Source organism: Macadamia integrifolia, unplaced genomic scaffold (genome assembly GCF_013358625.1).
Source record: "Macadamia integrifolia cultivar HAES 741 unplaced genomic scaffold, SCU_Mint_v3 scaffold2090, whole genome shotgun sequence".
NCBI lineage: Eukaryota > Viridiplantae > Streptophyta > Magnoliopsida > Proteales > Proteaceae > Macadamia > Macadamia integrifolia.
In genome coordinates, this window is record NW_024868505.1 from 68447 (window position 1) to 82136 (window position 13690).

At 37.7% G+C, this 13690-nt stretch overlaps 1 protein-coding gene across 1 annotated transcript; it reads right to left on the reverse strand.

Moving 5' to 3' along the window:
• Positions 1–1400: 1400 nt before the first annotated feature.
• LOC122065682 (TBCC domain-containing protein 1-like) lies at positions 1401–11683 on the reverse strand. Its single transcript, XM_042629524.1, has 9 exons — positions 10999–11683; positions 10091–10231; positions 6796–7173; positions 5501–5605; positions 4794–4934; positions 3750–3953; positions 3537–3629; positions 3097–3208; positions 1401–1683 (listed from the first exon to the last, which is right to left on the reverse strand). Exons 1-9 carry the CDS (start codon positions 11488–11490, stop codon positions 1640–1642), a joined length of 1710 nt encoding a protein of 569 aa, XP_042485458.1. The 5' UTR covers positions 11491–11683; the 3' UTR covers positions 1401–1639.
• Positions 11684–13690: the final 2007 nt, after the last annotated feature.

Genomic DNA, 13690 nt, shown 5'->3' on the forward strand with positions numbered 1-13690 from the left:
ACGTTTATACCATTACATGTAAATGCTGAGTTACACCTGATGTCTGAAACAGTGTTAATTTGCCCCTCTCCGACTCTGTATTAACGGGAGCTTTGTACATTAAGTTACTTATTACTATATTTATATTTTAGATAAATGTTTTTTGCTCGAGAGATCCCTACAGTCACGGATCAAGTTCACATATGAGAATGTTTTCGTACACTCTTAATTTGTGGATATAGAATCTATTAAATGATGAGAGAAAAAATTGATTATATATCCACGGACTAGGACCATTCTCGTACATGAACCTGAACCACTTTCGACAAAGGAAGGGGATCATTTCCCACCCCTTGTTTACTTGGCAAAAGGGAGTTCTCAGACTTGGACAGAAAGCTCTATCCCTTCATTTTACATAACCCTAATAAAAGAATAAGACAAAACAAGGCAACCCAATTTAGCCGACCATGACGAAGGCCTTTGACAAAAAATTTCTATCATCATGAGTTCCTACTCCACAGGTGAAGTGCCTCCCATGGTAAAGAAAAACTTGATCCAATTTTGTTCCTTAATATTTCATACCTGAAGTGAAACAAATAATAATGGAACGAAAGATAAACAATTTATTTGGCCTGAAGTGTACCAAATAATAATCATGAGAACGATATAAAAAATATTTTACTTATTTAAGGGGGATGAAGAGTGCTATCATATGCCCCACCATTGACTGCAAGGAACAATCAAATAATATCAGAAAATAATTTTTGAAAGTGATGGCAATGCTCACTTTTTGTTTAGAAATTGGGATGAGGTGGTTGGGTAATCAAGCAGAGATTAGTCAAGCGATGGATTATAAAATTAAATATCGGTTTTAGATCCATCAAGGCTGATATCAATACCAGACCAATCCTGTACCAGTGGAACATTTTTTATTAAATTGAACCATCTGATACAACCCAATACAGGCAACATATATTGGTATCAATATTGGCCGAGAATGGCAACCTATTATGCGCTACGCTCATATAATGCTAGGCCTCACATGATGGTCAAAGTTGAAAGAATAATTCTCAACAGTAGCTTTGCCAGATAAGAACACTAACTTAGCCTAGTGGCAGCAGCTTTGGCTTGAAGAGCCATGCCCAGGAGGGGAAGTTGTGGGATCGAATGCAAGTATTTGTGTAGGAGCAGGTGGTCATTGACCCTACTAGCACCCAATAGGCTGGTCATTGCCCAGCAGCGATCGGTAGGATACAGTAGACATAAAAAACAAAAAAAAAGTAGCTTCTGCATGATGAATTCCAACTGAATATATCAATTTCACCTAAGCCGAAGACAACAGCAGCAATTTCTACTTGATTCAGTTCAATCAGTAAACCAAAACTCTTAAGAGATAAAGAAAGGTCAAAATTCCGAAGGCATGGATCCCCTGAACCTCAATTGCAGGGTAAAACTTTGTTAATAAGACATACAAAAGATTCGACCATATATTACCCATTGCCTTGAGTGCAATAGTGTCGACATATAAATAGCTGCACCACCGCACAGTATAAAGAATCAAAGAAGGTGCCACAAAAGGTTAGTGAAAGTTATGGAGAACCAGAAAGCTAAATATACAACCTCTTCCAAGATCTTACTAATGCTACAATATCTTCCAAACTCAGTCCCCTTGTAAGCAGTAAAGCTGACGGATATTTCCAGATGCTGCCACATGAAAAATAGAATGCAGTCAGCCCTCTTATCCACTAGGCTGCGTACAAGAATACATACAGGCCTTACATGCATCAATCAAGTCCAACTTAATGCCATTTGCTAATGAAGTATAATTGGTTCAGCAGATCCTTGAGCATAGGTCTCATTCATCAGCATAGCAAATATTCATCACCAAGCAGTCCACAGGCATAGGAGATGCACTAAAGTAACAACCGAGGGGGATGTTCAATTACAGACAAGAAAGCAAATGAACTACAAACTATTTCTCTTCTTATTTATGCTACTAACCAACGTTGTGCAAAAAAAAATACAAAAAAATAACATTTTGAAGCATGCAAGGATTGTCAAATCATTCGTATATCAGTAGGAAGAAAACCGTAACTACATAACATGCAAGCCACCAAACATGAGGAGACATGATACGTGACAGGAATTCCACAAAATTAGAATAAAGAAATCTCAGCATAAACAGAAAATGGATAATGTGTACAATTGAACCGTTACCATCATTCCCAATAAGCCCTAGTCACACCACACAAATAGCCCACTAAGCAATAAACGGAAATTTTGATCAGCAGGTCACCACTGTAATATAACATGGCACCGAATTTTGAGTGAATGGAATAATCTTATCTAATTTTGAGCAGAAGTTAGAATTCTAAAGATATAGTGTAAAACCCTATTCACCAGAGCAGGAAAACACAACTTATATGCAACCCTGTGTTTGAAACTTTTGGACGTATGGAACAATACAACTTTCCAATTGTTACTTTATTACTTACATCCCATGAAAAAATTTGTACAGTATTCATGAGGAGATTGATAACCATCCTAGTTCAAATGCAGAAGATTATTTTGAAGACAACATGCCATCTCTCATTCCCAATCAATTGTATCTGGCAAGCATCATTGCTCTACCTAATGATCCTTCTGACATCAGCCCATGTCTTTGATTCCTCCAGAGGGTTGTAAATCTAGTTAAAATGCCATTGTCTGAGAGGCAAAATAAATATATATATATATATATTTTTTTTTTTTTTTGGGGGGGGGGGTGTGGGGACCAAGTGCACATGGGAGTTGATGTGCCAATTGAACCCACCTAGTAACTGACTGTTGCTTTCCATGAAATGATAGAGCAGAAAGTATCACCAAGCAAGTAGAATGATAGAACTCCTTCAGGCATCCACATCCACTCAAGCTTTTACAAGTTGCAAGGACAAAGTAGAATAAATTTAAAAGAAAGGTATTCAACGCTGTAAAATTGCACAGCTAGTGTACCACCATAGTACTCTCAAACTTAAATTTCTAATATGCATGGAAGAATTCCAAGATTGAATAATAGATAGAAAGTAAGAAGGTAAAAACGGAAGAAAAAGTTGAGGTACACAGAGAATTGATCACTACCATATAGCCAGTCTTTGAAATATATATGGAGTGCAGATGATAATTCCCGTTTGCGGTTCTCTTCAAGCTGCAAATCTCTCAAAGCTTGCTTAATATCTCCTAGATTCTGATGCTGCAAAAGAATCAGTATGTTTAAATCATCAGCACAAAAGAAATGTCAGAGGAATAAGTCAAGGGTAACACTGAAGTGGTGAATCATTCACCTAGTGCTCATAAAATGTGTTAGGTCATTTGCCCTACATGCCAGCATGAGACACTTGAGAATGAAATGTTCAGCGGAGATATATGTATGTCTCGTTTACATTATAAGTATACAAAAAAATCCATAAAGCACAGAGCATCATGCAAGCATCACACAAATGACAATGCATAAAGCCAATCATTAATCCCAAGTTGCAACACAACAGGTCGCAACAATGAGCATGGTTTATATCACATACGTTTTTCTGTTGAGAGGCCATATAAACCTCAGGCAATGGAAATGGGTTGTGCTTTGTTGATGCAGGCGATTCACTTCCGAACCAATTAGGAATCTGTGGAACAAGACCGAAAGGAGCATGTATTATGATGGAGAAACTCGAGAATATTCAATTGGGCCAAGAAAAGAAACAATATCATATGGGTGCTGTCACCACCTAAAAGTATGCACTTACCAAAAAATTTGTGAACTGGTCAGGTTCAAGGCATGTAGCAGACTCAGCTTGAACGTCAGAGACCCCTGCAGGATGAGATAACGAATCATGAGGATCAACCATACCCAGCACCAGGGGTTCATTCCATCTGTTGATAGTTGCATCAACACCAACTTGATTCATGTGCTCTTCCAGTTGTGAGTAAAACGTATTATATGGAGCCACCTAATGAATAGAAATAATCCATCAAATTCAGGGATTCTAGAACGTGAAAGTGACCAATCAATGAAAGTTGCTCGAAAACAATAATGAAAATAAAAAGAAGAAAATAATTAACATGAGCAAAGGAGCTTGCAGCATCTCCACTAATAAAAAGAGCAGGATGTTATAGCAACTCAAATAATCAATAGATGGACAAATCATAAAAACTGAACTTAAGTTAGAAACGTAGTGGCTGAATCCTGAATGGCAAAATAATCCTCTACATGATGCATGAAAATTGGAAAGAGTTTTATGGACTAATTTTTGAAAATAAAAATGTATCAATGTAGGAACAATCAACTAGCATTAATCCCAAGAACAATGAGACCAAATCAAGTTACTATGAGGGTAATATCATGGGCCCAGGCTCCAAATGGCTCCAGACCAGTAGATGATGGGGACCTACTTGTTAGGCTGACCTGGCATAAAAGGTATATTAGAGTAATATGTTAGACAGATGATCCTGACCATGTCTACTATATGTATTATTTTTGCATCCGAAAAAGGTTCATTAAGTTTAAAGAAGCACTAAAAACATAGGGCACAGATCAGATTGTGATCATACTGATTTGGGAGTATACAACCTTATAGGCCAGACCCAAACAGATGTGGGTCTGAATCTAACAATATGAGAAATAGCAAGTTAATGGGACATCAGACCCATTTATAATTCCTGCCATTAATTAATAGTCTAGCAACCTATCTTTAAGAAACACTTGCATCGATGATGGATGATTGACAGAACAAGTCAATGGTCTTGGCTAGCAAAGCCAAAACAAACAGCACTAGCAGCAACATATTCACCTGCAGTTTATGATTATCGCCAAGAACAAGGGGTCTCTGATTTACACCCAAAAAGAACACACACTCACGACAGTTGGCAATGCAGATACGTTTAGCTGCCGTTATCACTTGCACACGTTCACAGTGCTCCATTCTTACAGCCTGTTGACAAAAATTAAGAAAGAAAATAATAAAGTAGTATTCAACAGTAAAAAGAGCAACCCAGTCAACGAGGCTCCCGCTACTCCAAGATCTGGGAGGGGCAAATGTACGCAGCCTTACCCCCTGCTTTGCAAAAGTCTGTTTCCAAGTTTTGAACCTGTGACTAACATGTTGCAATAGTGCAACTTAACCGTTGCGCAAGAGGCTTGCCCATAAAGGTAGTATTCAACAGAAAGAAGCCATATTGTATCACACTCTAATGACAGTGACCAATAACATTGATAAGCATCTACCATTTAACTGATGAAAAACATGCACAGTAAGTCATATAACAAAATCCATCAATGCCTCCCTCAAGTCAAACTGTCTCCCACACAGACCAACCTAATCCAAAGTTGAAATTTGAACTTTCTGATCAAAGCCTCAATTGGGTAGGCCCATAGTGAACCAAACAGGGTTTTCGAACCCGAGATTGCATCAGCATTAAGATCAGTTACATAGAGAAGTCATGAATCATGATACATTTAAGAAACTCAGAAGTTGATACATAAAGTCTTCATACATACCTTGCCAATAGCTCCAAGAACTATAGTTGCATCAGAGCATCCATAAACAGTGGCATATCGTAAAGGTGCCAATATGTAAATTACTGAATCATGACAATTTAGAATCTTCAAGGAAACAAAAGAATGTTAAAATCAAAACATGTTTCAGATGAAACTTTGAGATGATGAAGGTTAGAAATGAAGCATAAAAGCATCCAACATACACAAAAACAATATGATACAGGAAACCACAATGGTAGAAGTGCACATACCTTCTAAGTTCTAATTCAAGATAAAGCCATTAGAATGACAAACTACAGACACAAAACCAATATAAATAACTCTACCCATGGCCAGCAAGCATCTTGTTCATATGGCTTGGCTCTTTCCCCAAGTCCCTGTGATACCCAAAGCCTATAGGGAATTGTTTAAAGCTCAAGAGATTGGGATCAGTATCGGAATTGGTCCCCACTGATTCTTATCCGAATCAGCAAGGATCAGCCATAAAATGACTTAGAATCAGCTAAAATAACCTAGATTCACTTAAAATGAATCGGCCGGAATTGGGGCCAGCCGCAACAAATTGATCCCAATTCCTTGAACCATGCTATAGGGTGATTTGATATTAGAAATACCTTCCTTGCACCCATTATGTCTTTTCAAATGTAATTTTTCCGTCGCCGAAATAAGGAAAAAGGCCTACATGTTCCACCTCCTATTTCCTAATTTCTTACAAAATAGATTCCAAACAACCTAGAATATTTCTTTTGACAAGATAAATGGCAAGCTCTTTGCCTAGTGACTGCCCACAAATAGGCTCTTTGAAAGTATATTTACCATTTTGGGGGGTGGGGGGGTGGGGGGGTGGGAGTGGGGAGAGGGAGTATTGGAGCAAGAAGGTATATCTATCAACTCTTTACCATAATAAATATGAGGATGGGCCATATTTGGGTAAAAATAAGGATGTTTTCAGAGGCAATAGTTCCCTGATTGATGTGTAAGGCAGTTTCCAGGTGCAGATGTAGATGGCTAAATTTGAGCAGCTTTCTTTTTCAAGAGTGTACAGAAGAATAGATAACACTGCCGGGAGGGGTGGCAACAAAAAAAAAAAAAGAAAGATAAAAATCCAGTGAGAACACCATAAAACAATATAGGAACATCAATTCATCTTGCTGGTTAGGAACAATATTGCCCGGAAATCAGACATCACAAAATTAAGAAGCTTCTGAAACAGATAAATGCTTCAGCTGCAGCAGATATCAAGAGGGACAACTGCATACCAAGATATGTAAGAAAGAAAATTCTGGAAGTCTTACCTTTACAGAAGAACCTTTAAGATCAGATGCTTGTTTTACAATTGAAGTTTTGGAAATTCCCTCTACAAAGCTGGGACCCCTAGAACCACTGGAACCTTTGGATGAACTAGCGCATGCATCAGCCATAGCAACATCCTGATCAGAGTTATTGGGTGGCCCACTTTCTTTTGAAGAAATTCTTTCAGACATATGTTCTAAAGCAGCGGCTATATTTTGCAAAATCCAATCATGAACTTGTGATGCAGGAACAGGAACAGCAGGCATGTCGGGATCAGAATTTGCAAAAAACGGTGCAGCTTGGCTCAATGGAACTTCAGATCCCTTTTCACCAACTTGAATGAGAAACCCAAGGTGCTCAAACCTCTCTAAGGTTAAAACCTGCAGACAGGAGATAACTATCTTATAACATGTCAAAACTTTTACTTCTTTCGAAGCAAATAAAATGATGAATAGCCAGAAAAAGATAATCGTGGCCAAATGCATGCAGTAGGATTAGATTTTCAGTTCTGTTAATCTTTTCAAAGTGTCTGAATTGCGGCTCTCAGAGCAAAGAAGGAGAGTGATAGGATCAATAGAGTGATAAACAATAATTATTTGAACAGGGCAAAATGGAGAAAAATAAAGCTGGACCCCCAGAGGTGTGTCCCATTGTATGAGAATATTACTTTTTTACATTAAAAACCCAAACATAGACTCAGAATTTTATTAAGAAAACAAAGACTCAAATTCTTCGGTTTATTCATCTAGGCCATTTGGGTCTTCCACCAAAATTGCAATCTGATCTCTGGAATGTGAAAATAACAGGTGGAGCAACTGAGAGAGTTTATATATACCAAGAGGGTGGCGAGAGAGATTGTCAAGTTTTGTACTCCGTCAACTATGGTGCTTCACATCTGTAGGAAATTTTCTGTTGATGGAGACTTAAAAAATCTTGGAAGTTTCTGCATGAGCTTTCCAGGCCATGGTGAGCAAAGAGGGTCTGGATCACAAGAAGATACAGTGGTTCTTCTCGACGTGGAAGGTGGACATGGAAAAAGAACATACTATTGGTCATGGTCTCCTTTGTACCAGTGGCTCGAATGGAACTTTCTTGGTCGAAATAATGGTGAAAATCATCAAGACATGTGGCAATACTCTTCAAAGGTATAGGTGAGCAATGTATTGTGTACGATGGTAATATTGTTCTTTGTATTGAGTATTTTGTATTGGGTATGTTGGTCATTTTGAAAGATGCTTGGGTATTTTGGTAAATCAGAATTTCATTCTGTGCACTCTAGTTATTTTCCCAAAAATTTACAGGTAGCACCATCTGTGAACAGTGTACACATTCAAGCTTCCTTCCATATAATAGAGATTAAATCCACAAGAAAACAAAACTGATACTATTTTTTTCATATAGATAAGATATAAAAAATGATAGATTTCACAATGATATTTTCTAGCTAACAACAACATCAGTTTCTTCTATTTATGATAAGTAACTAAATAAAGTGGTTTTTTAAAGGTAATGAATACAAACTTTTGCGACATTAACGAGTCAGGATTTAAAAATGCTTGGCCAACTTGTGGTGGTACTTGTGTGTTATTTTCCTTCGGTTATAATAATGCAGCAGACATCGAGTGGATGGGTTAAGAATAAGCCCACCCAAAAGGCTCAATTCTAGGGCCATATAAGGTCCAAGATGGTAGTTGATTTAACCTCTTTAAAGTGATCGGGAATCTTATAATTTCGTAAGTCTATTAAATATGAGCTAGCAAAAAATCATGTTGGTCTTCCTTAGGTGATACCATACGGGTGGGTTATTAATAGAAGTTTCTAAATATTGTTGAGTTACATTAGTGGTTCATTTTTGAAGAGTCCTAGCTGTTGCTTTTTATTTTGAAGTTACCCTAAGCAACGCAAACCCATATTAGTTTCAGTAAGTTCGTTTTTCTCCCCATAAAAGTGACTCAAGTGCCTCTATCCCTCTTCTCGCCCCCTGTGATCCCCCCTTCCCCCTTATTGAACTCCCTTCTTCTTCTTATATTCAATTTCTTCTAGTTATCAAGGCGATGCCTAGGCATCTAGGCGGCTCAGCCTGGACTGGCGCCTTGGTCGCCTTGGTCGCCTAGGCGTCGCCTTACGCCTTGATAACCTTATTATTCTTTCCTTCTTCAGTTATCTCTTCCATTACGATAAGACCTGCAAGCTATGTTCTCCAAGTAACAGTTAATTCATTCTCCATACTTATCCCCCACCTCCCCCCCCCCCCCAAAAAAAAGGAAGTTGGTTCCCTTATCTTCATTCACTATTTTTATTTTTCTCTCTGATATATTTTCTATCACATGCTCACTTTTCTCACTAGTTTTTCACTATTATTTCGTATTCCCCCAATACCAAAGGGGCTAGGATTACCAACGGAGCAGCCATCCTTGTTGAGCTTGGCCACACCTTCAAAAGGGGCTGCTATCTAGATGTCCTCTTCAATTTCCTGTCCCTCATCGCTGACAATGCAGAAGACAACGCTGGAGACAGCTATCAAGGATTTGCTACTACAAAGCCACTTGGAAATGGCCCTTTCCCACACCCATTCCCCTCGTAGTACAGAATAGGATACCAATCTCTGAATAATTGGTCAACAGGAATATCCTTATATAGATCATCAGCTTGAACTCCATGAGTAACCTACATTTAATTCTTTCAATCATATCCACGAGTCCACGACCTCCACTTGCTTGTTTTGAAATTATATGTTGTTTCGTTCCCCATGTACACCAAAAATACGCTACAAGCACTGCCTTCCACAATACCTTCCCCTTTCTTGCAAAGGAGAGCAGTGGCGCGAACATGTGAGTTTGTCACATTTTGAGGAAAACGCAGGAGTGATGAACAAATTCAAGAAATGGTAAATAGAACCTATGAAATTTCTTACTAACTCATGTCCCTTGATCTTACCATTGCTTCTTCAAAGACACGGATGGAATAATGTATAGAAGTTGGAGTGCTCTCTTCCGATTGAAGAGGATTCGAAGGAGATGAAGAATTTACTTATTTCTCCTTTGGCACTAAATTAGCTTTAAGTATTTGTATTTCTTCCTAAATTAGCAGAGGGTAAGAATATTCAGTAACTTTGTTTGGTTAATAACTTACATAGAACATGGTTATATCTACATAATGCAATTGCACATCTCCCTATTCTCTTCATTATTAAATAATTTTACTCCTTAGAATGTCTACTGCAATATTCTAACACCCTAGATCATTATCAATAAGATATAAGATGGTAAAAAAGGAAACAGTAAAGAGTAGTTTTACCAACAACTCCTCATTCTCGCCGTCCACCGGCTCTGCCAATAGACCAAGAATATTAGCAATGTGCTTCTGTAGATATGACAGCTGATGGGCCTCTTCATCAGTTTGTGATGGCATAAATCGACGGCTGTTGCTGCGCGCCAGCTGCAAAGAATGAAGCACCATGGTTATCTCAGGCTTGATCCAAATCTCACACCCAAATATGAATCACACAATCTCTATGTTCGTAAAGACCAAAATATGCTCAAGGTACCAAATTGCTAAAAGTTCACCTACGAAACTTGAATATAATATATCTCAACATGATAAAAGCTAAAACGAATTCTTTCAACAACTAGCAAATAAGCACATGCAAAGCACAGGCATATAATTATTATCAATCACATTTTATGGAATGAGTTTATGTTATTGTAAAAAATCATCTACAAAGATAGTAAGAGAATGTAATGTATAAAAAATATTACATCATTGTAAAGATTGGTTTAGAACCTTCCAAATATCTAAACAAATATTATACCATTGTAAAGATTTGTTTAGCAGTTGTGAAAAGGCTAAGTTGTTGTTATTGTTGTAAATATTTGTTTAGAACCTTCCAAATTTAAATTTGCATAATGTGCAATAAATCTGGGAAGGAAATTATCCAGCAAGTCCAGATTAATGGAACCAGATTGTAACAGCAGCTGTTTCTCACCAAAAAAAAACAGTTATAATTACAGAAGCTGGGACTACATTATAAGATTCCGAAAAGACAATTCAATTCTTGAACTGGCACACAAAGAACTCAGTCAATTCACGGCATAAATAATTTCGGAAATGCCATCAAATAACCCAACTATAGCTGCAACGGAAAGTAGAAACAACAAACACCAGTATTGGATGTCATAAGCAAGTAAAAAGAAATCATTCATTACCTGTAATGGCGAGAGCGCCGATAGGTATCCGTCAAAGGCGGAAGTGGAAGGCCAGACATCGGCAACGGCAGCCGAATCCTTGTGGGTCCTGGGGAGAAGCCTCTTGTAAGATTGGATGTAAAGGAATAGAATCAGGTCGCTAATATAAGCGCCAACAGAATCCAAGTCCTCAGGCTTAGCAGTGACGAGAGGGTCTGAATCAGAGGGTAGCACAGCGGCGAGGGTGTCAAGGACGAGGCGAGCATTCTCGATCGAGATCTGAAGGACTTGTGAAACGCCGTCGGCATTGATTCGAAGAGGAGAAGAAGCAGAAGAAGCATGTTGGATGAACTTCTCCTTGAGAGGGCCTAGGGTAGTTGTTCCATCAGAGAAGATGATCTTGGGTATTGGGAGGAGTCCATGCTCGAATGGCTCTCTTCGTGCCCGAACAAAGATTGGATCCTTGGTCGAGCTTGAAGACGAAGATGTCGACGGTTCGATTCCTTCGTTCATATCTCACACCAGAAAGAGAGAGAGGGGAAAAAGGACGGAAGGACAGAATCTGATAGATCTCTGAGAAATTTGAGAATTGTGAAATGAATTGTGTGAGACTGAGAGAGTGTGGGTAAGCGTGTCCACTGTCCAGCGAGGGGTGGAGGGATTCTCTCGGCTCTAACGCGCAGGGAGTGATTGGTAATTACATTTTCCTTCCATGGGTGTTTTGGAATCCATTTTACGAAGACGGCTTTTCATTAGTCAGTCAAGCTTGTTTTAGGTGGGGGTGCGAGATCATTCTTGTAGGTCCTAATATGTGGATTTGGAATCTATGAAATGAAGAGTTAAGTGGATTTCAAATCCATGGATCAGGATCGTATAACAATTATTCTCGTATATGAACCTAATGGTCCTACCAAAGAATGTTTAAGTTTGACAGCAAAAGCTATTATGGCTAATAACAAGAGCCTTTTATGGGGATTAAAGCAAGCGAAGGAAGAAAGCGGGGCCGTGATTGGAATCTGGAGGGATTCAAAAATATTGCATAACCCAGTCACAAAGACTAACAAATACTTGTGGTCATAAAGCTCGATCCCCCTATTTTTGGATGTCTACAAATCAATTTCCTCAATCTATTTTAGACTTCAACCTTTGAACAATCTTGTTTTTCTATTATGGGAATTAGCTCATTCTGTTATGCACATAATAAATAGAATTTTTGAAAAGAGAACCTTTGTGGATGTAATTAAACATTTCTAATAGTTATTTATTTTTCTTTTTTATCTAACAAAAAATAATAATAATAATACTATGGGAAAAGTTTTTATGCATTGTTGTGCATGTACACGACCAATATTAGGTGCAACCAAATGCCTATCCAAAATGACAAACACATCTCCCCCCTCCATTTGATTTTTTAATATAGATTATTCTAAATGGTACATACACAAATTGAACAAGGATTTTTGACAATTCATTTATATCTCCACGTGGAGGGAGGGTGGAGGGTGAAGAGACTAGAGAGCAATGCTGCAGTCGCACGATTTTTTTGTTTTGTTTTGTTTTTTTTTTTACCCGAATAATATTTGGACCTAGGTAAGCCCCTAGAATTTTACTAAATAAGAGAAACAAAACAATAAAGAAACAAAAGTGGGACATAACCCGCCTTACCCCAACCCATGAGATACAAGTCACTCTGATACTCGCAAAACCCAAAAGAAAAACCTCCAAAATAAGAAAGATTACATTATAAAGATTGGTAATCCGGCTTTATCCTCTCGAATGATGTAACTAATATTGGATGTGAGATAATTATTCACTATGGAAAACTGAATTTATGGTAGATTCACATGAAAAGTCAACTAACCAATTCGCTACGCGATTGCTTTCCTAAAATGAAAAGGGGATATGAGCTCTCAGAGAATCATAGAGGTTGATTACTTCCTAAAACCAACACCAGCAGCTCTACAAGGTACATGATCTTTGGGAGGCAAGTCTCACAATCAAGGATGAGTCAGAATTAATATAAAAATCGGTAAGGCCCAAATCCGTACACAATACCAAGTCATCTCTAAGTACTCTCATCTCTTCTCTGCCACTGAATTTGTACACACTTCATAAAAGTTGGAGAAAGCTGTCATAACATTCCCGTTGTTGTTTCTAATAATGTCTCCCTCCACCACTAATACCTGAATTCCCTTACACCATCCACATTCAGTCTAACAGAATAAAAGGGGCAACAGTAAATAAGAATTTGAGCTTTAACCCTACTAATTGGGGGTTTAACTAAAAGAACTGCAAAATAAAATTATATCTAAAAGAAAATGATTAAGAGAAATTAGTAGGGTAAGTGATTTCACGAATCCAATATTTGATTATCTCGATTATAATAGTTGAAACACAGGTGCCTTCATGTATTGAAAGATAGAAAATACGAGAAGATGGAAAATCAAAAAGACAAGGTGAAAGATTGAATACATCACCTCATTTGGGTTGATGTTGAAATAGTATATCTGAATTGATTTGAGCATTTTAGTATTATAAAATATTATTAATTATATTTTTATATTTGAACCTAAACACATCAAATAATATCTTATTTGAGATTGAAATATCTACATATCTATTCGATTAGCTTCCGAATAGATTTAGATAGTTTTCAAAAACCAACTTTCCAAATACAAATTCCCGAAACAGATAGAACATGAATTGCATACAA

Bases quoted from the DNA above. Each gene is read 5' to 3' on its own strand.
- LOC122065682 (XM_042629524.1), bottom strand. From the start codon at position 11,490: ATGAACGAAGGAATCGAACCGTCGACATCTTCGTCTTCAAGCTCGACC. The intron at 7,174-10,090 runs GTAAAACTACTC...TCCTGTCTGCAG, and splicing joins GCGAGAATGAGGAGTTGTTG to GTTTTAACCTTAGAGAGGTT. The intron at 3,954-4,793 runs GTGAATATGTTG...TCTATTCATTAG, and splicing joins GCGATAATCATAAACTGCAG to GTGGCTCCATATAATACGTT.